Source organism: Stigmatopora argus, chromosome 7 (assembly GCF_051989625.1).
Source record: "Stigmatopora argus isolate UIUO_Sarg chromosome 7, RoL_Sarg_1.0, whole genome shotgun sequence".
NCBI lineage: Eukaryota > Metazoa > Chordata > Actinopteri > Syngnathiformes > Syngnathidae > Stigmatopora > Stigmatopora argus.
The window spans coordinates 16,012,601-16,039,209 of record NC_135393.1 but is presented as its reverse complement, the minus strand read 5'-3'; the positions used below and the strand labels follow the sequence as shown (position 1 = coordinate 16,039,209).

At 40.5% G+C, this 26,609-nt stretch overlaps 3 protein-coding genes across 7 annotated transcripts in view; 1 reads left to right on the top strand and 2 right to left on the bottom strand.

The window, feature by feature from the left end:
* The window catches only part of LOC144077931 (uncharacterized), a 14,522-nt gene extending 5,911 nt beyond the window's left edge, over positions 1 to 8,611 (bottom strand). The window contains exons 1-37 of the mRNA XM_077606041.1: positions 8,541 to 8,611; positions 7,575 to 7,810; positions 7,423 to 7,504; positions 7,211 to 7,354; positions 6,490 to 6,692; positions 6,284 to 6,393; positions 6,065 to 6,177; positions 5,814 to 5,990; positions 5,703 to 5,734; positions 5,529 to 5,626; positions 5,413 to 5,435; positions 5,305 to 5,326; positions 5,196 to 5,223; positions 5,038 to 5,116; positions 4,771 to 4,917; positions 4,485 to 4,696; positions 4,302 to 4,402; positions 3,960 to 4,078; positions 3,695 to 3,874; positions 3,574 to 3,614; positions 3,394 to 3,491; positions 3,029 to 3,051; positions 2,920 to 2,941; positions 2,822 to 2,849; positions 2,649 to 2,733; positions 2,422 to 2,568; positions 2,141 to 2,352; positions 1,939 to 2,042; positions 1,760 to 1,878; positions 1,534 to 1,689; positions 1,225 to 1,433; positions 1,067 to 1,152; positions 846 to 976; positions 658 to 780; positions 375 to 565; positions 212 to 300; positions 19 to 146 (exon numbers count right to left, since the gene is read on the bottom strand). Coding sequence (XP_077462167.1) covers positions 19 to 146; positions 212 to 300; positions 375 to 565; positions 658 to 780; positions 846 to 976; positions 1,067 to 1,152; positions 1,225 to 1,433; positions 1,534 to 1,689; positions 1,760 to 1,878; positions 1,939 to 2,042; positions 2,141 to 2,352; positions 2,422 to 2,568; positions 2,649 to 2,733; positions 2,822 to 2,849; positions 2,920 to 2,941; positions 3,029 to 3,051; positions 3,394 to 3,491; positions 3,574 to 3,614; positions 3,695 to 3,874; positions 3,960 to 4,078; positions 4,302 to 4,402; positions 4,485 to 4,696; positions 4,771 to 4,917; positions 5,038 to 5,116; positions 5,196 to 5,223; positions 5,305 to 5,326; positions 5,413 to 5,435; positions 5,529 to 5,626; positions 5,703 to 5,734; positions 5,814 to 5,990; positions 6,065 to 6,177; positions 6,284 to 6,393; positions 6,490 to 6,692; positions 7,211 to 7,354; positions 7,423 to 7,504; positions 7,575 to 7,810; positions 8,541 to 8,597 — 4,155 coding nt within the window. The 5' untranslated portion in view covers positions 8,598 to 8,611. The remainder of the gene's footprint in view (positions 1 to 18; positions 147 to 211; positions 301 to 374; positions 566 to 657; positions 781 to 845; positions 977 to 1,066; positions 1,153 to 1,224; positions 1,434 to 1,533; positions 1,690 to 1,759; positions 1,879 to 1,938; positions 2,043 to 2,140; positions 2,353 to 2,421; positions 2,569 to 2,648; positions 2,734 to 2,821; positions 2,850 to 2,919; positions 2,942 to 3,028; positions 3,052 to 3,393; positions 3,492 to 3,573; positions 3,615 to 3,694; positions 3,875 to 3,959; positions 4,079 to 4,301; positions 4,403 to 4,484; positions 4,697 to 4,770; positions 4,918 to 5,037; positions 5,117 to 5,195; positions 5,224 to 5,304; positions 5,327 to 5,412; positions 5,436 to 5,528; positions 5,627 to 5,702; positions 5,735 to 5,813; positions 5,991 to 6,064; positions 6,178 to 6,283; positions 6,394 to 6,489; positions 6,693 to 7,210; positions 7,355 to 7,422; positions 7,505 to 7,574; positions 7,811 to 8,540) is intronic.
* On the top strand, positions 3,411 to 26,581 carry ears2 (glutamyl-tRNA synthetase 2, mitochondrial). Of its 5 annotated transcripts, XM_077606047.1 has the most exons (14): positions 3,411 to 3,507; positions 6,233 to 6,261; positions 9,268 to 9,420; positions 9,527 to 9,634; positions 11,774 to 11,886; positions 16,335 to 16,490; positions 16,555 to 16,744; positions 16,816 to 16,966; positions 17,323 to 17,644; positions 17,748 to 17,856; positions 18,489 to 18,899; positions 19,457 to 19,592; positions 19,718 to 20,851; positions 21,547 to 21,631. In XM_077606047.1, exons 6-13 carry the CDS (start codon positions 16,475 to 16,477, stop codon positions 19,811 to 19,813), a joined length of 1,431 nt encoding a protein of 476 aa, XP_077462173.1. In that variant the 5' UTR covers positions 3,411 to 3,507; positions 6,233 to 6,261; positions 9,268 to 9,420; positions 9,527 to 9,634; positions 11,774 to 11,886; positions 16,335 to 16,474; the 3' UTR covers positions 19,814 to 20,851; positions 21,547 to 21,631. The 5 variants fall into 5 exon arrangements, with proteins under 5 accessions (XP_077462173.1, XP_077462172.1, XP_077462171.1 ...); XM_077606048.1 differs by lacking the exons at positions 3,411 to 3,507; positions 6,233 to 6,261; positions 9,268 to 9,420; ... (7 more) ...; positions 18,489 to 18,899; positions 19,457 to 19,592 and adding exons at positions 22,482 to 22,557; positions 23,125 to 23,223; positions 24,100 to 24,223; ... (5 more) ...; positions 26,143 to 26,186; positions 26,254 to 26,581 and having other exon boundaries at positions 20,248 to 20,555; positions 20,682 to 20,851; XM_077606046.1 differs by lacking the exons at positions 3,411 to 3,507; positions 6,233 to 6,261; positions 9,268 to 9,420; positions 9,527 to 9,634; positions 11,774 to 11,886 and adding an exon at positions 15,427 to 15,772 and having other exon boundaries at positions 18,489 to 18,642; positions 18,769 to 18,899.
* LOC144077937 (uncharacterized) lies at positions 8,606 to 14,257 on the bottom strand. The gene is made up of 9 exons (XM_077606053.1): positions 14,155 to 14,257; positions 11,429 to 11,509; positions 10,767 to 10,785; positions 10,639 to 10,666; positions 10,379 to 10,495; positions 9,413 to 9,609; positions 9,246 to 9,349; positions 9,046 to 9,158; positions 8,606 to 8,914 (listed from the first exon to the last, which is right to left on the bottom strand). The coding sequence occupies exons 2-9, from the start codon at positions 11,478 to 11,480 to the stop codon at positions 8,627 to 8,629; spliced, it is 918 nt and encodes a 305-aa protein (XP_077462179.1). The 5' UTR covers positions 11,481 to 11,509; positions 14,155 to 14,257; the 3' UTR covers positions 8,606 to 8,626.
* Positions 26,582 to 26,609: the final 28 nt, after the last annotated feature.

Genomic DNA, 26,609 nt, shown 5'->3' with positions numbered 1-26,609 from the left:
AAATAGTCCTTGAAGTACCTCTGTGGACCCGAATGTGAGAAGATCTCGTAGAGTGACAAATTCAACAAAGGGTCCGATGTATTCCGCGAACCACGCAGTCGAGTTGAGCTCTGGGTCACTTGGATCGTAACACCTTGGCTCCGACGCTGTTACAAAAAATGTTTACTTGAAACTCTTCCCATCCAGATTTGAGAGAACATAAAGAACAAACCTGAGTTGAGGTAAGTGTTGATGGTATCGTACACATCTCGCCTCACAAAGTCCACAGCGGAGAAGTTAAAGGTGCCCAGAACCGAGACACTGAAACAAAAGTAAAGTACTTCCCATGAAAAAATGTCTGGACATAAATAACTCAGTGGAGTGTAGACACCTACAAATTTTGGAAGGCCAGGCAAGAGGTGTTATAGGTCGTGACGTTTTTTACGAGATCTCTCGTGAGGAAATTCAAGTAGTTGACGAGACGTCGGTCAAACCAGGCTTCCACCTCAGACCTGGTGGAGCTGCTGAGGGCAATCGGCCAGACACAAGGTAGCGTCGCCCTCCGAACGTTTGCCGGGAGTGACTCCTGCAGTGATAAATTCCTCTCAGCTCACTCCTTTGATTTGATTCTTTGTAGTTGCTACTACTTAAAGGTCTGTTACTGTGTACAGTACAAACCTTCTCCAAGAACATAGGTGTGTCGAGGTAGTTGCTGAAGATGGAGCAAAGCGTGTCGGTATCAACATTGTCAAGCTGGCGGAGGTAGCTGCCAAGCTCTGATAAAGTCATTGTGTTCACCAACTGAAACAAAGTCGATTAGAGCCATGATGGGTTATTTACCATAAATTTGACTAGTAAACACATACCTCTTTTAGCCTGCCCGATGGAATAAGGGACAAGAAGGTTGTCAGGTTGGGTAGCCGGAACTCCATGAATGAAGTCTCCAGGAAGCGGAAGTAACTTTGGTTGTTGCTGTAGCAACGAAGGGGATCTGATCCTAGTGCAATCAAAAACGAGGTGATGAAAGAAGGATATTCTACTATTTTCTTTTCAAATGGGACATTTTTAGTTGAAATAGTAGCGTTACCTTTGAGGGCCTGAATGATGTGGTCGTGTACTTCATCTTGTGTAACTTCACTTAGAGTTGAGATGGTAAAGTTGAGGGCCTTAACTCTGACAAAGGCAGCAACAAGAACAGTGACTAAGAATTCAAGACAAATACAAGTTTTAACCGATTCCTCGTACCCTTGACGCTCGACGCTGCAGTTTTTTCCCGCCAGTATTTGGAAAAAGGGTGAAACATGCCGTGGAGACAGTCTGATCAGAAGAGGGGGCAATCGATCTTGGAGCCATGTTGAGACCACGGAATCATTGACGGACGGTTCAGAGAGCCCAGCACGATCGAACACGACATCTAACATGGCTGACCTAACCGCGGTGGGATACTCATGGCCCTGCAAGATGCGTGAGAGGAAAACAATTCAAGAAAATTTGACCGATTGTACAATGTTTCCAATCAGAGTTGGTGTGTTCTGAATTCCCTCTACAACCCACCAAGGCAGTTGGGGAAAAGTCATCGAAAAAAGCAGGTAGAGATTGGTCGGAGACATGCTGCATAACCATGGCAACCTGGACGGAGTTATTGAGAAGACCCGGGGTGGAGGACAGGTCAGCCAGCTGTCTCACCGTCAGTAACGGCAAGGCCTCAAACTGCACACACGGAGGTTCAAATTAGATTTTGGCATTTGAATAAACAAGCAAAATAAGTGGGAAAATGTACCGCGGAGAAGGTGGAGTGGAGCATCTGTAGTTCTCTGAATTGCGCTAGATGGGAGAAGGCGCCCAAATTCAACTGCAACCATTCGCTGCTGTTGGCGCTGTGTGCCGTGCAGCCGGGATCTGGACAGCAAAAATAGAGTATCAAAACTAAAAGACGGATCAGGAATCCACAGAACTCACCATCTGTGTCCTTGCGTGTCAAGAAGATCTTGATGAAGCGTGTAAAAACTGACACCTGAACGGGGAGGCTCATGTTCGGCTGGACGTGACTCAGAGATCGCACGCTGTCAATTGCAATTACAGTTGTGCCTTCAGATATAAATCTTTTTTATCTTTTCCACGATGATGCCCATAACTCAAATCGCCCTTTCCCATGTCTTACATTTGTTGGAAGCTGGTGCAGTTTAAATCTTTGGTGATCAGACATGACAGAAAGTCAGGCGAGACAGCGTGGAGGAACGGACGAAGCCTGCGGTTAAACCAGAGTCCGACCAAGTCGGGATCGTTGACATAGTTTTCGGGGAAGACGTCCAGTTGGACTTCACGGATAGCGTCCAAAATCACAGAGGCCGCGGGATTCCAGGGGTTAAACGACTGCAAAATAAAACTCATGCATTGGCCTGTCTTGTCCGTCACCAGTCAACGTTAAGCAAGTTTGACTACCATGTTGGCGACTATGTCCAGAGACTGATTCAGCAAGTAAGAGGATTTGCTGAGGAGGAGCTTCCAGACGGGTAAAGTCCTGCTATCGTCAGCCAAGCGCTCGCACAAAAAGACAGCGGCCAGATCCTCGGCTGTCAGCGCCATCAGCTTTGCCACCAAAGGACAGAACTCGTCAATGACCGCCGAAGGAAGGCCACGTTAAAATGCCATTCTACCACGAAGCTTACCGAAGCGCACGCAATTTGTTCCAAGGCAAAGTCACAGAAACGCCCCGCTTGCGTCCCATTGTCCAGTAAGTGCTGGAGTTCGGTGCTGTTTGGAAAAATGGCATCGTGAGAGTTCATACTAGACTCTCCTGTTGATTCTAGTAGAAATTTAAGGCTGTGTGGTGTGAACTTACGTGTTGACTCCCATGCATATCTCAGTTTCTGTAAACAGCATAAAACAAGTGACTGACATTGAAGTATTATGTTACACACAGTTTTAAGACGGGCTTACCATTGATAGGGGTAACAGTGCACTGAGGATGGAAAAAAACAAAAAGTATTGTTATACCATAATGCTATAAATCATAGTTGAGAAGTAAAAAACTGTTGTGGTTCATCACCTCTCCGCTGTATATGTTGCAGCCTGGAAGAATACATGGAACAAAATTTAAATAAATAAAAAACAATTCATGCCACACAGTGTAGCGATTGCAATATAGTACTCTGCATTCTCCATCGTTTAACCTCCTAAGACCCAGACTCTTGCAAGTCTTTGATATTTAGGCTAATTGGGACCTGATGAGTGTAAAAAGAGAATTATCTTTTTACAGTTTCTGAGAAAAATGATGACCACATCGTAAGTGGACGCCAGGCACTTGTAGTGCAAAATTTAACATTGTAGTCTTTGACAACCAAAAACGTGATGTCCACACGTGGACGCCAGGTCATAGGAGGTTAATGCTATTCTAATTTGCGACCGTCTCACCAGGTGGGAGGAAATAGGCCAACTCCAATTTGCTGCTAGTGATGGACGACGCCACGTGGAGTGGAACGCTGACCACGGCCAAATCAAGTCTCGCGAAACTGCAAGGCGACAAAGGTAAAAATGAGGCATGAAAATCTTACCGAATTATATCAGTGGGAAAAATACTTGGTGTAAACTCACAGCGCTCGGTACGAGGAACAAGAAAGGTTTCTACCGTACGGCTGGAAAAGGGAAGAAGGGAAAACACCGTGACCTTCTAGAATGGCTCAGTCATTCAAACCGGCGACTGATTATTCCTTACCGGTCGAAGCTCATTACTGAGGATGCGAAGGAATCGTGGGATTCTTAAAACTTCCTCGGGCGACCCGGTCAGGTGATCAAACAGCTCGTTGATGATGACGTTGGTCTCTGGGAGACCGGGATGCGGACTGAAGAGGAGGTCCACTTGTTGTTGCTCGGACAGAACAGACAAGGCTTCCAGCTAAAAAGAGGCCGCGACCACCACGTTGTTAGCGAAACTGTCAGGAAAAAGTCACTTCTGTTTGATTTTAAAGACGGCATCTCACAGGAGTGAAATCTGGATTGAGCTGGAAAATATCCTCCAGGGTTAAAAACTCGGAAAACACACCCACGTTGGCCATCAGCCACTCGGCGCTGTTGTTGAATCCCAAAAGGCAACCCGGCCCTGTGCACAGTCAAGCAGACATGTTCATTTCTGGCTTCACCTGGATTTATTTGACCAATTAATGAAAAGAGGTGGATTTTCCCTTAACCGAATGAACCACCTTGAATACTGCCATCTTAGCCTCGGCAATGTTTTGTTATAGAAAAAAGATTTTTGCCCACTTTAATCCATATGTTCACTGAACCATGATCATTCACCGATTGGACGTTGGAAACAAGCTGACCTGAGAATGGACGAGACAGGAAATTCAAGATGAATTCATTCAAGATCACGAATTGCTGATATGCTGGGATGTCGTCGAAAGCTTGCTTGAAGATCTCCAAGCTGGAGCGGAAGCAGTTTCATTTTTTTTTTAAATTCCAGTGATGTTATAAGGGGTTTTCAGCGTTTTCCATTGCTTACGTACATTTGCTGGTACGATTGGCAGCTGAGATTCCTGTTACTAAGACAGCGCAGGAAATTGGGCGACGCCCACGGCAGAAAGTGCTTGAGGCGCTCCGAAAACCACTTGACGAGGACGCTGCTATTGTTCAGATCTTCGTCGCTCAGCAGTGCCAAACGGAGATCCGCGATCACGTCCAGAATCTCGGGCGCTGACGCTACGATAACATTCTCGGGCTGCACGAAAGACCGACAGACTTATTTCCAATTGGTTCAATTGTTTTTTTACCATGCTGACTGCCGTCACTAACCATGCTGGCCAAGATGTCCAAAGCCGGATCCAAGATGTTGGAAAGTTTACTCAGCAGGACCTTCCACAGCACGATGGAACGTTTGCTATCACCAGGCAGATCACACAATAGTAGAGACGCCAGCTGATTGGCCGTGAAATTCTCCAGCTGGATTTGGGGGACGACAATATCGAAGTAGTAAAAACATCGACTGCTGCCAGCCCTCTCGGTCACAATGGATTGGATGCCTGGTCCCTTCAATAAATTGTAATAAATCTAAAATGTCACCTGTGCACATGCATATTCCTCTAGGCTGAAGTTGCAGGGGACGTCTGAAGATGCGCTCAGTGCCAAATGAAGGTCGGAGCTGCGGCATTATTACGTTAGCACGTTAGCATAGCAGGAGGCAACACGCGGCGTGACGACGGACGGTATTTAATTTATACCTGTTGATTCCCTTGCAGACATCATCAGCTGTAAAATGTTAGAAAATCTGTCTTAAAGACTGCATTGTATTTTCCACGTAAATATGCTGACATCCAAAAGACTCCTTACCGTTAACCTGGATGTTCAAGCACTGTGGAAGAACAAACCAAATTAAAAGTTGTACAGAAATTGAATATAAATTCAATGTAAAGTACATGGAGGTCTAGAAAAGCTCACCTTGATATTTTCCAGCACACACTCTGGGAGAGAAACAGAGAAATGACATGTTCAAACCCCAAATATGCTCATGCGGTCAATGCAATATTTTGTCTCCATGCGACAGGCTTTTCTACCTTCTGGCGTCGTTCGTAATACATATTCGATCAACTGCCGAATGACGGATTCCATGTCAGGAGGCACGGACGCGATAACATCTTGGAGTTCTTCAAGGCTAAAAAGATGCAGGACCAGATTATGACAAAAGAATAACAAAATATTTTCTGGAGTCATATTGAAAAATTACTCACATGGGTTTGTAGACTGCGCAGCTAACGTTGAGCTACAAAAATGCAACACGTTTTGGCTCACTTTCTGATTCTCAAATACTACCAAAATTGTCACACTCGGGAAGCAGTTACCCGCGTTGCCAGCCGAAACGCCTCGTACAGAACTTCAGTAAGCATCCTATCTCTGGGGGCTTCCAGCAAGAAGTCAAACACCTCCCTGACAATCTCCTCCTTCTCGGGCGGAGTGGGTAGAGGTAACACCATCAATTGGGCCGTCTGTTTCGGCGACAACAGGTCCAGAACTTCCAGCTAGGGAGACAAAAAAAACCATTTTCAAAACACGGTAGCATTCACTCGGGTGTGTTGTGATGCGCTTGACTCACGCCTGAGAAGTATGGGTTGAGGTCGTAGAAATCGGTGATGTTTGCCACCTGCGAGAAGGCACCGAAATTCTTCTGCAGCCACTCTTTGCTGTTATTCGCTGAGAAACATGTCTCTGCAATGGACACATCATTATCTAGCCCATCTTTTTTTCTCTCTTCTCTCTACAGACAGTCTTCAAAAGATAAGCCTTTCAAAGGTGAGTTAAGTTCTTTACTTACCAGACATGTTTTGATGCCATAGGAAGGGGGAAATAAAGTGTGTGTATATGTTTTGGTGGGGCATCGAATAGAAATCCCAGTAGCCCAAGTGTCCGCTGAGGAGCGCAACACTGCAAGGCAACAAGCGATATTATTAGTGGAAACATTGGGCACAGATTCCCGTTTTTCCCGTATGCCGCGGTGGAGGAAGTCTGTGGTGAACTCACAGGGTTTGGTAGGCGGGACAGGAGAAGCTGTTGGAGCTCAAACAGGAGAGTAAGTCAGTAGGGATGTAGGGAAGAAGGGGTGATAGTTTGATGTAGAACCACATGGTGACGAATTTTGGGTCTCGCAGGTTTTCGGCAGTGAGGCCCGGGGAATCGGCCTCGCTTAAAATCTGGTGGAAATCAGACGCTACCTCTGTGAAGTTCTGGAAGCAGGAAAGAAGTGCTTATGTTAAAGTCATGTAGATCCATTGGGTAAAGGTAGAGTGTGGTGCCTTAAGATGTGACTTAATGGAGCAAGCCAACACTTTTTGCCACTCCCCCTTTTCTAGCATATATGCAAATATTCTTATTTAATTTAGATTAATGAAATAATAACTTGACTTCCTTCTACATATATAAGTATGATGGCTGTAAAAGACTATAAAACCTATACAAAGACTGAGAGCAAAATTCCTCCTAAACAGCCAAATTCAAAGCATTGCTATATTTGGCAGTGCGGGTGTTTGACTAAAATGTCATTATTCTTTGTCCTCTCAGCATATCAGCCACCCTGCAAATTTGAGTAAAATAGGCTATTTTGTCACGTCAAGTGGTTACGAAATTCCATTTCTGATCTCTGTGACCTTTTGATTCCAAAATTCAATCATCTCTTCTGTTTGACATTACTCAAATGTCCTGCAAACCGAATAGAATACATAATTATGTTGATTGATGGACTCACAGCAGTGGCAAATTCTTGTATCAGTAAGTTGAGACGTTCCGTCAGCTCCAAAATCAGTTTCATGATGTTCTCCTCGGACATGGTCAGCTGGTTTCTGGCAGCGCAGTGCATGATTTGTGCCACGTTTTCCACCACGTCAGTCAACTAAAAGAGAAAACAAGGAAGAGTTTGGCAAATAGAAATGAGATTGATTTAAAAAAAAAATCAAATACCCCGCAAGGGTTTCCATCAAGCGTGACGCTGCAAATATCCTGGACGTCGTAAATTCCATGGTCCGTGTTCTGATCCAATTGGCTGCAAGAAATTCACTCAAATGGAATTGATGTTCAAATCCAAATCGTAGAGAGATGTTAGGGGGACGTACAAGATGTGGTAGAATACTAGCATGAGGCTGTCGCCCATAAGGTATTCGTCATCGTCGGAGAACCTCCGCAGAACGGGCAAGACGACACGTTTGTACCAGGCGTTCATCTCGTCCGAATTCGGCGAATCCAGGGCGGGGAGGGGTGCCGTGTTTGTGTAGTGACTTGCTATCTCCGCCAGAGTCCAGTTGAGTGCCATCTGTATCAGCATGCTGCTGCTTATAGCCGAAACGTCGTTCTAGAAAAAGATATTTGTGATATTCGTCAATGCATTTTTTGGACAGACTGTATCTACGCTGAAATGGAGTCAAGTAAACCCTTCTGTACTATAAGGCCAGATTGGATTTGATTGTATTACCCATATTTTTTTTTCTTCTGAACTCTTTTGCTACCTATATTCGACTATAAATGTACCGTATTTTCTCGCATATTAGCCGCATCTGCGTATAAGCCGTGTACTTAAAATTGCCTTCAAATCGTAGAATTTTACAATTTCCCTCGTATAGGACGAAATTCACAATTTCACCTTCATATTCATGGTTTTAATAGGAGTAGAAATGTGTTACTTTGAAGGGAAACTTAAGAAAAATCATTGCACGTGGTATTTTGAGATTCTGTATGAATCAAAAGCATCGTCTGCTGGATGTAGACAAATTCAAAAAGGAAGTCAGGTGAGCAGTACAACCAGGAAGCCTGTCCATAGCAGTTAAAATAAATTTTGTTTAGCGCTTTATCTGTTTATATTTTCTCTATTTTGAAATAAATTACCGTATCAGACGCATTGTCTTGCGTTATGGCGTTTCGTCTGTCACCTTGCAGTTTTGTGCATGTCGAGTCTAATTTGTGCGCATATAAGCCGTACCCTTGATTCAGTCATTTTTTGTTGCGATAAATACGGCGCATATGTGAGAAAATATGGCAACCATTTTCTTTGCGCGTGTACGCAACCAATAAAGGAATCTTTGTACCTGTTTGGTAAGAGTGACAAAGTTATGAATTAAACTGCCAATGGGTTTGGCAGCCATTGTCAATCCTCGGATTGCCTAGAAGTGGATCAGAGAACAAAGGTATTCAGAAGAATTCTTTCGTCCTTGTGTCGGTTTCTCAGACAGTGGATTGGTACCTCTCTAAACGTGTTGTGGGGAGAGGCAGGTAAATTCGGTTCGTACGGGGGTTTGTCGATTCCAGGCTCGGTCCAGTTGTGATTCCATCCAGAATGATAAGTGTCCATCATCAAACTGTGGAAGACCAGGGAGATGGAGTCGTTGGTCAAACCCGCCACCTCTGGTCTCAAAAGTAGTTCTGCCTTCTGCTCTGGAGAGAGCAGGTGAAGAACTTCCAGCTGGTTTGAGAAAAAGACCAGACAGAACCTATTGGTGGAGTGCTTAACTTTTTGGGCTGTGCCTTTGACGTTAATGAAAGGATTCAAGGGTGTCCATTAGTTTTCAAGAGTTGAGGCAGAGTCAGACTCACGCCACTGAAAACCATGTTGAGCGCCGGGAAGTCGTATATTCGAGCCATGACACTGAAGGCACCGAAATTCTTCATCAGCCATTCTTCACTGCTCTCGTTTGGATTCACGCAACCTGCACATCATAAGTCATATGTTCAGTAGTGGGACAAATGGGAAAAGTTTTTTTGGCCACACCCATTGGTGCCCCACCCCCCCTTACCATTGATTCCCTCTCTTGATAGGAAGGGATACATGAAGAATGAGTAGATCCACTTCTGCCTGGCAGGAATCATCTCGGAGAAATAATGGCTGAACTCCTTCACCCTGTCGGAAGCGAGTGGAGCGTTCAGAAGATGGCGCCCGCTTCCTTCAAGACGGCGGACCTACATGGTTTGGTAGGTGGCGCAGCTAAGGTTTTTGGTGCTGAGGCAGGCCAGGACGTGTCTGTTGATGGACTTCAAAAGTGGTCTCATTTTGACCTCCATCCACATTTCTACCAAGGCTTCATTGTGGAAAGGCTCTGCGTGGGGGTCCAAAAAGAGGGCGCCCTCCAGGATGATTTGTGCGCCACTCGCACTGGACCGCTGTCACAACGTAATATTACTGAAGGTTAGTAAAAAAAATATGGAGTTGAAGGAACTTTATGTGGTGGTTACTTTGATAATATTTCAGACAGGGGAAATATTATCTGGAAAGGCAAATATGTTTTACTGTGATTAGACATATTTTTTCAAAACAAAACTGCAATGAAAATATGCAGTGTTGAACTGTTATCGTTGGTTAATTCACTGATTGATATTTTGGGTGAACGTGATTTGAACATTATCATTTATATATGTTGATTTATATTTTTAAAAATGTTGCATTAAAAAAGGTAGGTGGAGAAAGTTACTATTGTTCTATTTAACATATTTTTTTCATTTTAAAGAAAAAAAATTGATTCCTATTTTTCTTTGTTTTATTCATTTATTTAACTATATTAAATATTTTATTTTATTCTTACATTCAAAATATATTGATTTCAGTTTTTAAAAAGTCAAATAACACATTCAGATTTCTGTTATCCTTGGGCTATAATTAAAAAATATCTATTATTTTAATTATTAATACTTAAGTTTTTTTTTTTAAATTAATAATAATTATCTTAGTTGGTTTTCTTTCAAATTAATTTGGCTCCCTTGAGTTTCACGCCCATTGTATAAGAAAAAAATGTCTTTGTTGTTTCAAAAAAAAAATTCCATGTCAGTTTTGAGTGGTCCACAAAGAATAGATAGGAATTCATCAGATGGAAATCGGCGGCACGACATTCCGCAAATCATTCCGTCGTGGCAGGTAATCTCGGGCCAAACCTACCATAAAGGTGTACAAGTCCACCGCTGCTTCCAGCATTGATTTCAGGTTTCGCATGTGCTCCTTTCCCGTATCTGAAGCGGGCAGACCGGCACATTGTAGGAAGCATGACACTTGTTCCTTCAGAAAAAAATATATATAAATAGAAAATGTTTAGACCTTTTATGTGCCAACCTTTTTATCCTAACCGTAAATTCGGTGAAACGGTTATCAAACAAATTCTTTCTGATGAGTCACTTTTGATTTTTTTTTTTTTTACTCACTCGGCCGGTTGAGCTGCAGGTTGCGTCTCTGTGTCGGTCATGCGAAATGATGGAAAAATCACAGTAATGTTAAGAGGATTACAAAAGGTAAAAAAAAATGACAGATTAGTTTAATTTGGGGAACTTACATTTGTTGACTTGATGTTCCTGTTGTGAGAAAAAAATAAGTGTACATTTGAGTAAATTGTTGCGTCATTTTCCCGTTCCCGAGAACAACCACGTTTTTCTTATCCTAACTTTTCACCAAACTAGTCAGACTTCACATTAAAAACAAAAGGTATGCCCCAAATCAATAGCAATTTCCCTAAAAATCAATAGAAACTGATCCAAAATCATCTGGAATGAACCCTTATATGACCAAAAATTGCCTGGAATTAATAGGCTGAGACTAAGAATTTCCCCAATATCAATAGCAAATTACCCTTAATTGCCCAAAAATTAGGAAGTGGTCTTTAAAATTATAGAAAGTGACCGATAGTTGCACCAAACTGAACAGGAATCCACGCTAAATCAACAAAAAGTGACCGGAATTGCCCCATAATCAACTGGACGTGACATGGAAATGTCCCCAAATCTACAAAAAACTTGCCCTAAATTAAAAGTAGGTGACGGGGAAAAGCCCTAAAAACAACAGAAAGACCCTAATTTCAACGAGATTTCACCGAACATCCGTGAAAGTATTCCCACACAATTTTGCCAGAATTGGAATTTTCCAGTAAAGAATAGATTTGGATTTCCCCCCCGCATTTATTAGTAAAAATCTCAATTTTTAAGCCAGCAGATCGCTTACCAAAACAAGCAGACACGAGGTAAATCAGCAAGAAAATGGAGCGTGGTGGCATGATGATGCAGGTCTCATGAGGTGGAGTCGCTGGGTAGGAAAACCAAGAAAATGTGTCAAAAGGCAAAATCTAAAGATGGACCAACATCACAACATTTAGCTTTTTTGGAAAAAACAGGGATTTACACCATTAAAAACAAATTTCTAAATATATCTTGTCCTACTTTTTTGGGGATCCAATTCATAAATCTACACACAAATTCTGGAAATTAACTCACACAAAAATTGCATATTCTTATCGAAAAGTGTACTTTTTGACCTAAATTTAACAAAAACATCACCTTTCACTTCCAGTGTCTAAAAAGGAGCCGAAATTGACGCGGAAATGACTGAGGAAATCCCTCAAAATGTGAAGGATGTGAGCCAAAATCAACTGGAATTGACCTGAAACTATTCTAAATCAACAAGTAAGTGACCTAACTTAAAAATAATCTATTATTTTATCATGTCTTAATATTGAGTTCCATCTTGTTGCGCAATAAGCGGCCATTTTGGTGCAATGATGCGTGGGGCAACCCTTTAGGCTCATTATAGGTCATCTGATCCTTGTATGCAAAAGTTCCTTTTTTTAACACGTGACACCAATAAAACGGTGACTTTTGAGCCTGCAGGCTTAGAAATTCTTAAACCATCCGAGACCCACCTAACCCCCCCCAAAAAATATCTTTCCTGAGGGTTTTTCTATAGTTAGCTTAGACATAAATTCATGTTTACACCTAATAATTAAAGCACGAGTGAGTTCATTCTTTGAACACAATCACTCCAACAATGTCCAATCCATTTTAAGATGGCAAAAAATATATTGGACGTCAAGCGGCGTCAATGACAACCATGATTTAACAAAGAAGTGAGCTAGAAATGCCCTAAAATGAATAGGAAGTGACTAAAAAAACCTTTACAAGAAGTCAGCCACACTAAGACTATTTTTCCAGAAATGGCATTTTCTATTTTTGATCATCACAGACAGTCGTTGGCTGCAATGTGATCAGCAGATAGAAATCAGGGAGCGGCCATCAGATTACTTTTCAGGAACACCCATGACCTTCATCGTCATTACATCACAATTTCTTTGGTGCATTGTCTGCCCCGCGAGAAGAATGCTGAAATTCAACACGCTTAGCATAGGAACACAAAGGCCACATAATGCTTAATTTGGAAAAAACAACAATACCGTAATCGGGGCAAAACGTGTTCTCGTTTCAAATGATTGTTTCTAAAGAATGAATTGGCCACAGCGAGATTAATCGCGATTAATCGCATTGTCATCATTTCCCAGTCTAAAAATCATTTTAAAGGTAGAAAGCAGACTGTTGTTTTCAATTGATTTTAGTCTGTTAGCAATTCATCTTTTTAATCGCCATAATAGCATGAGGATAAAAAAAGGGTTTGACTAAGATCGTGATTCGTTGTTTTTGTTGCAAGTAATCACGATTCAAATAGTCATTGAATTAAAAAAAAAAAGGATAATGTAGCCGTTAAATAATGTGAGACTTAAAAGCCGTCTAAAAAGAAAGAAGGAAACAAGTCAGTTTAAATCATGGATGATTAACCCGGAAGTAAATTTGACATGTGTATTTGAACTAAAGTGGAAAATAGAGGAAGGAATAGTTTTGTTCACTTGTATTCACTTTCAGAAAGATGAACATTTGCTTTTCATAGGGAGAAACAAATAATAAACAGTCACTGTCATCCTATGTTTTGTAACTATTATTAGTTGGCTTATTTTCAAATTGTTTAGATAGGAACAATCTCATGTGACAAACGACCTTGTCACGCACTAATTAGCCATTCCACTTTTGCATTAAGCTCTTTGTGAGAGAGCCAAAAGCATCAATTGTACCATTTGTTGACGTTGGATAAACATTTGTGGCTTGATGAAATTCTTTTAAATCATTTTGAAGGAAACCCACAATTTATTTCATCACATAGATGGCCTAAAAATTATAGAGGGTGATTTAAAAGGCAATCATTATTTAAGGACTTGGAATTTATTCCTCAACTAGAATTCTCTTACAAAATGAGCATGATAAGATAGTGTGTTGTATAGAGTTTTATTAGCATTAGCCAACAGTTAGTTAGAAATTAATAGCTATTTAAATAGCAATTTAGTTTAAAATTGGAAACTTGTGAAATAACTTAATATCATTTCACAAGTTTCCAATTTTAAACTAAATTGTTTTTTAACGAACAGTTTTAATTCCCATATACCCATAAATATTAAGAGATGAGTACATTTTTTTGTATTTTTAAATAGCTTAAATAATTTGCCAAATGTTTTTTTCCCCAAACATTTAAAAAAAAACTACTTTTAAAACTAGAATTGTAAGTACGAAAGGATGTATCAGTGCCATTGATGATAATACAATTTGTAACCAAGTGGCATTGATCATTTTCTGCCGTCCCTCCGCGTCAAAATGCTTTGGACGTCTATTGCCGTCAATTCCAGTGACTCAAAGAAAACACTAAAAATCATATATATCATATATATAATAATATTTTGTTATTTTTGACAGAGTATTCCACAACTGCCACACTGTTGCCAAGGATACATAACATAAAATATTAGTCTTAATTTCTCATCTACGCAAAAAAGTCAACGCAAAATATGAATAATGATAATACTATGAAGAATGTCAAAATAGAAGAGTGAAATTTAAAATACATTATTGCCTTACCTAATCACGTCAACTCGTCAGCGAAATGGTATTCACACCTGAGAAACAGGTGTACCAGTGAGCGCGAGGGATAATCACACCCAAGGTGTAAGGAGGGGTAGACTTAGTGGGAGGGGCTTAGATTTGTTGGGGATGGCTGCTTTCAGCCACTCACCCGTAATTCTTCCCTGCGGGTGAGGGAATTTATTGTGGGTAATACCTGCACACGCGTAGGGGAAAGTGGAAAACTGATACCCGTGGAAAATAAATCGGGCAATTTGTCATTTTTTTCTGAATTTGTGGCTGCCAATGACATGCTTATTAGGTCCTAGATATGATTTGAAACTGCATAATGAATAACAGGAAGGAGTTTGTAAAGTACAGTATGGTGTTTCAAAGGTGTTCCATTGTTCGTCACGTAAACATGCGTGCTGTGGGCCAACAAATGTGGCATAACTGGTTTGCATATGAGACTCAAACAAGCGTAACTTTGGCGAGATTGTAATGAGGTGAATGAAACAAGGTAATATGAACAGGATTGATTCATTCTTGTGTGTGACAGCTTTGTATTGCATTTTGATAATTGCTTTTCATTCATTTTGAAAAGATTTTCTTATGAATGGTACGGCAGAGGATATGTGAAATTACATTTGTTTAAAGAATGAAGTACAATCATTCAATGATTACTTATTGAAAGTAGTTATATAAATTGTATGAGGGAGAAAGGAAGTTAAAAACAAGTAGAAGTATTCTGGTTTGGACATGTAATTTAACATCTCAACACAGTAACTGACTCATTTTTTATCCTCATAGTTTACGACCACCCAAAAAAAGATAAATTAGGGGAATGTATTCCTTTACGAAATCATTGGATGAAAACATAGTTTTTTCCGTTGAGTGGCAGTAATGTAACATAAACGATCCAACGTGTATACCAAAGAAGAAAATCAGCCAATCGGATACCAATGTTGGACTGCCTAGCCCAACATATCACATATGAGAGTAGATGTTAAAAGGTGCAGTTGGCAGCATAACTAACTGGCGGCCATGTTGCATTGGTGGACGCATTGGGCTGGCAACTTTTGTCCACCCAAAAAATAAAATTTTAGATTTTTTTATGACGTCACCCCTAACTTTCATGAAAATTAATACCTTTCGAAAACTGCAATCTAGAGCACTTCAAAGTGCACGCCCCATTTTAAGTAATATTTAGCCAAAACCACTGACGCAATATGGCCGACAAGTGACGACACTCGTGTCCTTTGGCTCACGTCCTGTATCGGATATCTCGTTTTCTACATGTGATATTCTAGAGTGCGATCAGCTGTCAATTTTTCTATCTGCAATATTTTACTTCAAGAAAACGTCGCGTTCCGTGCATTTTTAGTAATTGATGCAGCCGGAACAATTAATCTGAAAAAGATTTTGATCAACAAAATTTAGTGAAGCGATCAAAGTATGTCACGGTCGTGGCTCAGAAGCTGTCACCCGAACCGTGCATTTCCTCTCAGCGGGTTTCTTTGCCCGCTTGCTGCCTCAAAAGTTCGGTTTCAACGCCAGATTTTCTTGGCGTTTAGCAGGCGATGTGCCACCACGGCTGGAAGCGAGGTCCGAGTCAGGTTCGCCCCAAGCCCGACAGGTACTGCCCCCCTCTCGCCTAAGAATACATCAGTAGTAGCACTGTATCTGATACTAGTATTAGTAGTACGTACTTGATACCATCAAGTACTACTAATACTAGTATAAAAGTACAGGGGCTATTCAATGACTTTCTATTATTATTGCGTGACGTTTATGGCGATAGGATTGAACTTTTTTATTGTTAAAAGTATCTTTGTAACCATTTGTTTTAAAGCAGTCCTCTAACCACAAAATGCAGGTACAATCAAATAGTTTCTCCCAAAAAAATCCTTAATTTAAACCTAGCAGCTAACTGTACCTTGCCAAATGAAGAACACTATTGAAACAAATATTGTTTTGATTTATTGTTGTTGTTTAATTGTTGCATCACAAAGACACTAGTGTTAAATAATAAGCTTCACTTGTTTAATCAACAATAACCACACTGTTGTGAATCAATTTTAAAGTAGGTCCATCCGCTGCCAGCCTCTCCTATTGGAATGTATTGGACGTATATTACCGTCAATGGCAACCTATGATTAATCCCAAGTCTGACAGCAGCTTTGTGTTGTTTTTCACAGGTTTTTTGCACCTGGGGGGCCTCCGTACCGCCCTCTACAACTACATCTTTGCCAAAAAACATGGCGGCTCCTTCATTTTACGCTTGGAAGACACAGATCAGAGCAGGCTGGTGCCAGGGGCTGCTGAAGCCATTGAGGACATGCTGGAATGGGCGGGTAGGAGAAAAATGGTCACTTTTCCACCTGTTAGAAATCTTCCAAAGTTGATTTTGTCACTCAGGTATACCTCCGGATGAGAGTCCAGGCCGATCCGGACCATTGGGGCCGTACTCGCAGTCAAAAAGACTGGACCTTTACAAACAGACGGCCTCGAGGCTTGTGGAAAGCGGCCATGCGTATCACTGTTTCTGCACCCCTCAAAGGCTGGAGCTGCTGAAAAAAGAAGCTATGAGAACAGGACAGACTCCAAGGTTTGCAAAGACATTCTGACTCTTGCAGGCGAGAAAAATGGTGGGTGGCATTTGTCTTCCTCCGTTCACAGGTACGACAATCGGTGTCGACACCTTCGGGCCGAGCAGGTTCAGGAGAAGCTGGCGCTGGGAGCTTCTGGTGTGATCAGGTTCCGTCTCCAAGAGGGAGTGGAACCCTTTGAGGATCTTATCTTTGGATGGAATCGGCACGAGGTGGCGCAGGTAGTGAGGTTGTAAATCACCAATTTCAAGGTGTTACGAATAAAATACAAAATAAAATAAAAATAAACAAATAAATAAAATAAAACAATTAAAAAAAAAATGTAAAAATCAAATAAAAACAAAAATCCTTCTCTTTTGAAGATATTTCTCCAATTGGACCAGATTTTTTTACCATATGTATACAAGGTCACTTAAAGCAAAACAATACATAAATACAAAGCAATGTTATCATTACTGATAAATTGCTGAAAAATTATGGCTATTTTAATAAGGAAAAAAAAAGTATCAAAACGATTTGATCTTTGGAAATGATTCATTAACACTGTTATTTTACAACTGCATGCTTTTCTCAATAGGTGGAAGGTGACCCAGTGGTTATGAAAGCAGACGGTTTCCCCACCTACCACCTTGCCAACATAGTGGACGACCACTACATGAAGATCAGTCATGTCCTCCGCGGCTCCGAGTGGCTGATCTCCACCTCCAAGCATCTCCTGATGTACCACGCCCTGGGATGGCGGCCTCCCGTCTTCGGACACTTGCCGCTGCTGACCAACAAGGACGGAAGCAAGCTATCCAAGAGGCAGGGGCACATATTCATCCAAAGGTTCCAGGAAGATGGTGTCCTCCCAGAGACCCTGCTGGACATCACCACCAACTGCGGTTCAGGATTCGGCAGTGAGTGGTAAATTATTTGTAATGGATGCTCCAAGTTTTTGTTTTAAATATCGTATGGTAAAAAAATAAAAAAATAATAAAACAATTTTCCTTTTCCTGATAGCCAATCGAGTGGGGAGGACATTGAATGAGCTGATTTCTGAGTTTAACCCCTCGAAGATCACGACGCACTCTGCTTTGCTCGACCTTGAAAAACTTCCAGAGTTCAACAAGTGAGTTTCTGCTGCTTTCCATTTTATTTTGTAGCTTTATTTTTCGTATTTATCCTATTTGTTTCACCTGCTTTTGTCCTTCCTCATCATATATCATGATGAGTTGATTTTGAATGACTTAACACACGTGTCAAAGTGGCGGCTCGGGGGCCAAATCTGGCCCGCCGTATCATTTTGTGTGGCCCGGGAAAGTAAATCATGAGTGCCGACTTTCTGTTTTAGGATCAAATTAAAATGAAGAGTATAGGTGTATATTAAATTTCCTGATTTCCCCCTTTTAAATCAATAATTGTAATTGTTTAATCATTTTTTTCTGTGTTTTTAGTTCAAAAATCATTTTGTAAATTCTAAAAATATGAAGAAGAAAAAAAAGCTCAAATACACATTGTTTTCGATCTATAAAAAACTGAATATTCAGGGATTTTAATCCAGTTCTTTTAATCCATTTATAAAAAAAATCTAAAAATTATATCTAAAATGGTCCAGCCCACGTGAAATCAAGTTGACTTTAAAGCGGCCCGCGAACCAACCCGAGTCGGACACCCATGATTTCGCAGATTTAGCTTACATCTTAATATCCAATGAGTGACCAATGTCGAAACGATCACACTCCTATTTTACGTCTAAACCAGAATTCACCTGCAGCGTCGAATCCAAGACGAGCAGCAATGCGCTTCCCTAGTAAAGGATTTGCAGGGACAAATCCGCCGGGCCTTCTCGGGCGAGATCCAGGATGAAGATGTCCTGCAAGAGGATTACATCAGGCGGGTTCTACACTTACGGAGGGTAAACTGTTTGTTCTTCTCATGCAATCTTGCTTGCAACAGCTACCAGGAAGTTACCAGTAATCACGTTAACTGCAAAAAGAAAAAATCTCCAGTCCTATTGAAACTACTCTCTTCCTGTCTAAAGGGTCACATATCCTATCTGCGGGAGCTCGTGAGTCCCGCTTACTCATACCTGTGGGTCCGTCCTTCCTTCTCCAGTCAACAGGTGGCGGTGCTCTCCACCGAGGCCAAGCACGTTGCCACGCTAGCAATCAAGTACGAAACCGCCGACGAGTATCAGCGCGACCTTTTAACTTATGTTTTCTCCGTATTGTATACATTTTTGTTCATTTCAAATTGTGTACGCGTGTACTTTTGTACAGGATTTTTTTCCCAAGTAAGTTTTTTGTCATACCGATCTCGTTTGACCCATTTCAGCTCTAATCCGGATCATCTCGGTCACTGGTAGCAGATGAAAACATTATCGTCGACTGCTAATATTGTCATGCTTTAAGCATGATATGCGCACGCGCGTTAGTCACTTCCATCCTTTTCACTATATAAATATAGCGCGTCAGCAAGCAATGTCAGCGTCATACAGTAACATCTACAGGATCTGGAATTTAGTGCATACACAAGGCGCACCAAATGATTGGGCGCCCTGTCCACTTTGGAGAAAATTTTAAACTTTTAAGTGCACCCATGTGGGTAAATATGTGCCGCGTTGCATTTGTATGTTTTGTATCGTTTAATAAGGAAAATTGCATTTATTATTAAGGGGAGGAATTGGCCGAGGTTAACAGGTATGCGAATATCCCGTCAAAACTGTGCAGATTAGCAGAAGAACGTGGCGAGGCGGGAGCCGTGGGTCAAATCAGTCAAGATTTGAAGACGCTGGCCAAGAAAATCAAAAGCACCAAATACCCAGATGTGATGAGACTGATCCGGTTGACTCTCAGTGGATTGCAGGTAAAAGACAGCAGTTGGATGCCATGCGGTCGTTTGTAAATGACCCGAATTTTGTCTTTAAAAGGGCTTTGGTGTTTGGTACTGTTTAGATTCTTTCACTCTTCCTTGATTCATTCGCTTTGTAGCAAGGACCCAGCGTTGCAGAGATGATGGTGGCCTTGGGGCCTGCCGAGACTGTCCATCGACTCAAGAAACTTCTGCTGCTCCATGAGACCAACTAGATGACCACAAATTCCTTTGCTCTGAATGAGGCATTTATTACTGTTGCTGACTATTATATAGGCAAAATCGGCACACTCTTAAAATCATCGCCTTAGTCATTTTTCCAAAAAAATATTATTTTTTGTCTCATCTGTCCATGATGCTGGCTGGCTACCTAGTAAAATTGCCTACATGCTCAGTTAAACAGATTGTGCCATTCTACCATTTTGATTAATCTTGTTTGTAAATATTGTGTCGTCAACTAATGGTTGTCTTTTGTATTTCCTGAAAAATCTGAAATGACTTAAGTGATTATATTAAGAGGGTTATATGAAATGAACTTCTGATATAAGTAAAAAAACTAGAATTTCATTCACAACTGTGTGGGCGACTTGCTACTGTCTATTGTATTTGAATTATTAATCCTCATTGTATTTAAAAAAAACATTTGTACAGATTTTTTTTTTTTAATACAATGAGGATTAATAATTCAAAATTTAAACAAAAAGTTTAAATAAAAGTGTCAAATGACTACATCCATCTGGTGTTGAAGCTGAGAAGTGCAACAGAAGGTAGGCTAAGTTTAAGCTGTTTGTGCAGGTCATAATTCAAATGTATACTCATTTTCTCTAGCGCTCATCCTCTCTAGGGTTGCAGGGGGTGCTGGAGGATATCCCATCGCCGGATGCAATGAGACAACCATTCACACATATACCTAAGGGGCGATCAATTAACTTTGCATGCATATTTTTGGGACCAGAGGTTTGAATGCTCGAACCCAATGATAGTTTTCCTAAGAGAAATTGTACTATTATTCTGTATTACTCCATCCATCTTCATAACTCATTCTTTCCTGAGTGTGCATGTTTGTGTTGCATGTACACACAGTGTGACTAGTGAATCCGGCGTGAGTGTCAGTCACATGTCGCTGCAGGACACGACTTTGACATCTTTGCCATCTCTGGTCTCGTCCTCTTCGACAACTACCTCCGCTAAAACTTGCAGAAAAGTCGCCATGGCGAACGCTGACAGCCATCCAACTTTGGAGTCCTGCTTAAGTGAGTAAATTGTGTTTTTCGAACAGTTTGGGGCACTTTTGTTGATGGTTTTTTTGTTTGTTTGTTTTCGGGTTGAATTTAATAAAGATCGCTTGGTATTTGAATCGTGGCGTTGATGAAGAAAAGCGTAGTTTTATCATTTGATGGCGACTGAAGACATCGTGGATTTATGTCATGTATTCGGTGTAACGTATTGGAAATATTAGTGGAAACTTTTGCAACAGGAAGTTGGTTATTTTACGCTCACGCGACATTTCTGATTTGATATTCTTCTGGATGTCTAATTTCACTTCAACTTTAATCACCATTACATAAAATATGACTATTATTTGCAGCATTTACATTGTGTATAATGTAATGTAAATTCTGTCTAACCTGCAAACTTTGGTTTGATGAACTAACTGCCTTCATCCAAGTGCTTAATATTTGTTTATTTAATTTTAACTTTGTATATTTAAGCCTTAGGTTTATCCTGTTACCATGAATAACGTTGTTCCCTATTTCACAAGAACTTTGACAGAAATAGTGGAGTTAAAGTGTCAAACATTTTCTGCAATAAGTGAGGTATTAATCGAAACAGAATGGCCAGGAAGCAGTTTACTTTCTTGTATTTTGATTTGGGTGTTTGTTTATTTTTTTCGTTGCCTAATAGGCTCACATCATTGTGTTTTATTTGAAATATTTTCTTCTTTTAGACCAGGCAACAGACCCAAACAACCAAGAAGACAGGTGGGACTGCATCCAGGATTTTTTTCAATTGGTTGACAAAGAAACTCATGGGTGAGCACGAATTAAATTAAATTAAAAAATACAATTTTTGGACGTTTTTGTGTGTTTTCAATGAACTCAGGTTTACAGTTGATGTTGCCTCACGTCCATGTTGTCATATTGCTGTTTACGACATCTAATGGGTTCTTGAAAGTTATTTTTTAAAGCAAATACTTTTTTTACTTTGTCTATATAACAGTTAATTCCGTTTTTGATGGTTTTTACTGATCTGTCAGGTATCAAAATATTTTTTTCCCATTTAAAAACATAAATAAAAAGCTAATACAGTGGTACCTCTACATACGAGCTTAATTCGTTCCGGGACTGAGCTCGTATGTCGATATTCTCGTAACTCGAGCGAACGTTTCCCATTGAAATGAACTAAAAAAAAATTTAATTTGTGTCAACCCTCTGAAAAAACACCAAAAACAGGATATTGGATTGCAAAAAAAATGTTTTATTTATTCTAATTCGCCATCTATTGACAAAGTAACACATAACTAGTGGTTTAATAGTAATAAAATGTGCTTAATAGAAGTAAAAGGATTGTTCAGTGCTCGTAGATATCTGTTATACACGAAAGAGATGCGGCGAAAAAAGAGAGTGCACTACAATGATAAACAGCCTCTCATGTCATGGCCACCTGGCTTTCTCGCATCTCAAAATTTTTCTCGTATCTAGAGCGAATTATTTTCTCGAAATTTTCCTCGTATCTCGAGCATCTCGTAGGTAGAGCTGCTCGTATGTAGAGGTACCACTGTATAGTCACTTTTTTATTTTTTGTGGTTGAATCTTTTTTTTCTACCATCATTACTGTATGTTTTGCTACATTTTAAACTGCTTTTCATTTTGTTCATTTAAGTCCACAGGAAGCTCTCGGTCTTCTTGCTCATAAAATCCAGTCCCCCCAAGAAAAAGTGGCTCTTCAAGCTCTCACTGTAAGTAATCCAAAACCCAGTCCAGTCCACACTCCCATGTTTATTTTACTTTAATGACAAATACTTTCCATTAGACCCTGACATTGACTCTCTCCACACAGTTGTAACCAAATTAAAAAAACAAATTAAGACCTTCCTGCATCTGCTTTAGAGTACATTTTATTCCGAATTTCCTTTAATTGGAAAACCCAAATGGCAATTCTTGTCTCCTGTTGGACTCTAAGGGAATAAATTCACTTTATTTTGTGTTCACATTTCAACGCTGCTCAATTCAATTGACTTTACTTCGAGAAGTCTCATTTCATGGCGCTCTGAATTCTTGTACACATATCCACAAAGTGCCCTCATACTTTCTGTAAAGGGTGGAAATAGAGCAGGGAACATTATTTGGATAATACGTACGACTAACTTTTATCACATGTCGGCCATCCATAAACTACGTTGTTATTTCTTGGTTAATCGCAGGGTCTTCTGACCTCTCATGTGACAAGCAGAGACATGTTTACTATGTTATTATTAGCCGCTAGGATGTGACGTTGGCTCGGTTAACGCTCTGCTTGGTTCCAGGTTCTCGAGGCCTGTATGAATAACTGCGGCAAGAGGTTTCACGGCGAGGCGGCCAAGTTTCGGTTCCTTAATGAACTCATCAAAGTGTTGACGCCAAAGGTAAAATAATTGAACAGATTGACGGATTGATGGATTCAAATGGATGGACAAAGGAATCTTTTTTTTAATACCAGTGTATTTATGTAAAACAAAATACTACAATTCTTGTTTCCTACATTGATTCTAACATGTTAGGTTTGGAGCCCTGAATTTATAAAGAAGCACTTTTTTTTAAAGTAACTAGCTCTACCTAGTGTTAACATTGAGAAGTGCAAAAGAATGTAGGGTGAATTTAAGATGTGGTGAATGTTCATTTATTGCGGGCTAATTAAATATTGGGCAGTTGACAGACCTGGATTAGTTGCATATTGCTGTGACTGAAACTGGATCATTTACTGTGTTTTTTGGTGAGTTTCAAGCCAACTCAGTAACCTTCATCTATGCCACGTGTCAAAGTGGCGGCCCGGGGGCCAAATCTGGCCCGCCGCATCATTTTGTGTGGCCCGGGAAAGTAAATCATGAGTGCCGACCTTCTGATTTAGGGTCAAATTAAAATGAAGAGTATAGATGTAAATTAAATTTCCTGATTTTCCCCCTTTTATATCAATAATTGTAATTTTTTAATCAATTTTTTCTGTGTTTTTAGTTCAAAAATCATTTTGTAAAATCTAAATATATATATATATATATATATATATATATATATATATATATATATATATATATATATATATATATATTAAAAAGCTAAAATAAAAAAAAATTTTGATCTATAAAAAAATGAATATTCAGGGCTTTTAATCCAGTTCTTTTAATCTATTTATAAAAAAAATGTAAATATTACGTATATCTAAAATGGTCCGGCCAACGTGAAATCAAGTTGACGTTAAAGCGGCCCGCAAACCAACCCGAGTCTGACACCCTTGATCTATGCAGTACTTTGGTTCCTGGACTACCCAGACAGTTAAAGACAGACTGACCCAGGTTCTTTATGGTTGGACACTCTGGCTCAAAGAGGAAACCAAAATTCAGGAAGCCTACTCCATGCTCAAAAAACAAGGTAGACCACCATCAAGTCTCACATGTCCCCAAATTTGTTTCAAATCCTTCACGCTGTGTACCGACCACTACTTGCTCTAGGAATCATTGTGAAGGATCCCAAAGTTCCAGACCCCATCATAATGGTGCCTCCACCGCAAAGGGCTACAGACTCCGTTTTTGAACAGGAGGACAAGGCAACGGTGTGGATTTTAATTTTCTTTTGTGGCTTCCATATTAAATCCTTAAACCCCCCTTTCAGCTCTTTGCCAGGTTGTTAAAAAGTAGACGTCCTGAAGACCTTGAGACCGCCAACAGGCTCATTAAAAGCACATTAAAAGAGGTGATGAGCAATGCCATTAAACACACACAGCAGCAGACACATTTGTATCTTTTTTTAAAGACGCTTGTGTCTTTCTTTTTTTTTAGGAGCAAGACAAGGCAGAAAAAGCATCAAAACGCGAATCCACTTTAAAAGAGGTAGAAAGCAGCACCAAGCAGATGACAAAGATGTTGGATGAGCATACTGGTGTGCTTTTACAGCCCAGTGAGAAATTAAAGGTAGAACCGATAATGGGTATTTTACATCTAATTTACAGAGTATTAGTTAGAATAATACAGGACATATACAAGGGCAGTAGTGAAGTGTAATGGAGAAAGTGGATGTAGTGGAGGGGTCACCTCTGAAATGCTAAGGGTCAACTGGTAATGGGTTGGTAACGATGTGAAGAAAATGACCTAAGTAGGAGATTTCTGCCTTTCAGGAGCTCTATAAGAGCTGCGAGCGTCTGAGGCCGAGGCTTTTCCGGCTGGCGAGCGACACGGTGGACGACGACGCGGCCCTGACCCGGATCCTGGCGGCCAACGACGAGCTCACGCTGGCCGTGAATGCCTACAAGGAGCGTACGGGGAGGAATCCGAGCAGTGCGAGCGAAGAAGGCGTGATGGGAAACGAAAAGGGTGAATGTTGAAATAAGTGGACTGCTGATTTGTTGTGAAGGTTAGACCTATGACAAGAGTGGTCTTCTTTTAGCCCCCACGAGTCCCCGAGAGATCAAGAGCTACCAACTTATTGACCTCTCCGCCCTGGACTCGCCTCAGACGGACAGGAAAGCCAATTCCGCGTCATCCCCCGTCTCGTCCTCACCCGTTTTTTTCTCCTTCTCAGAGAGCGCTGAGCATCCATCAGGTAGGAAGGAGTGCATTCAATTGAATAATAAAATAGACAAATGGAACAGAGAATTTAAGGAACCCACCCCATTTATAAAGAAGGGAGTCACACTGCCCAAGGCCCAGCAGAAATTTGAGAATTATGTGAAGCATTCATTTAGAGTCTCTGATGCTAAGATTGTTGCTGACCTGTGGAAGTGGAGACAAAGTGAGGCTGACCCAAAAAAAATACATCTTTTTTTTTTTAAACTTTAAACCAAAAATACATGGGGATAAAATTGAGGCTCAGGCGTGTAAAAAGAGGACTGTGCACCCTTCATCCTTTGGATTGTTACATGCACATCTGGATTGAGGTCAAAGTTATCTTTGATATTGTTGCCAGAGTCATGTGATGCATCTATCGTCTACAAATGTATTAAACACCAAGTACAACGATGAGAAGGCTAAAGATAATGCGGTCAATTACAGCCAGCCTGTGACAGAAATTATGAAATGATCCTTTTTTTTTTTGGTAAATAAATCCGTATTAAAAGTCTTTATCACTCGTCCTTGTCGATGCGAGATTTAAAAGCAAGCCTTAACTTACAACCGTGATGTTTTGTCGATGTGGGATGCCGGAAGTGTACTTGTAAGTGCCCCCCCCCCAAAAAAAAATTAGACGTCTATTATGCTGTGGCTAATTCTAAAAATAATGCCAAAGTAGTCAGGTCTGTTCTTTTCAATTGAGGAAAACACCATTTTTTTTCTTTATTGCTTTATTCTTGATTCCAGAAGAACTTCTGTCTCCAAAATCGTATTCTGATGAGCTAATCCAGGTGAAATTTTTTAATATTTGAAGATAATATCATTTGCATTTTCACTTGACACTGCCCACTCCCACAGCTCAACATCGCTTTCAATGGAACAAATAAAGAGAACGGCCCTCCCTTGAGAGCTCGCGGCTGCTCGGAAAGTGCTTCCTCTTCACTAAACGGAATCAACATATGGTGACCATGGAAAACTCAAGCTAAATATAACAATTTCAACCATACGACAGGTTTTTTTTTTTGTGTGAGCAATATTTCATTGCCTGTCATGATGTTTGTTGGTCACACCTGCCAGTTAAAATGTCTTGTTTGCTTTTCATGCATTCAGAATTTCATTTTCTTGACATTTTTTTATATCGACTTGGCTCCACTTTGGCAATTAAATGTTGCATCTGAAGCCCCAATCTGACTCCTTTTCTACCTCATTCCGAA

Bases quoted from the DNA above. Each gene is read 5' to 3' on its own strand.
- LOC144077937 (XM_077606053.1), bottom strand. From the start codon at position 11,480: ATGCCACCACGCTCCATTTTCTTGCTGATTTACCTCGTGTCTGCTTGT. The intron at 9,610-10,378 runs GTAGGTTTGGCC...ACGTTGTGACAG, and splicing joins TGGACTTGTACACCTTTATG to CGGTCCAGTGCGAGTGGCGC. The intron at 9,159-9,245 runs GTAAGGGGGGGT...TATGATGTGCAG, and splicing joins ATCAAGAGAGGGAATCAATG to GTTGCGTGAATCCAAACGAG.
- ears2 (XM_077606045.1), top strand. From the start codon at position 15,592: ATGTCACGGTCGTGGCTCAGAAGCTGTCACCCGAACCGTGCATTTCCT. The intron at 16,745-16,815 runs GTTTGCAAAGAC...CTCCGTTCACAG, and splicing joins AGAACAGGACAGACTCCAAG to GTACGACAATCGGTGTCGAC. The intron at 19,593-19,717 runs GTAAAAGACAGC...TTCGCTTTGTAG, and splicing joins TGACTCTCAGTGGATTGCAG to CAAGGACCCAGCGTTGCAGA.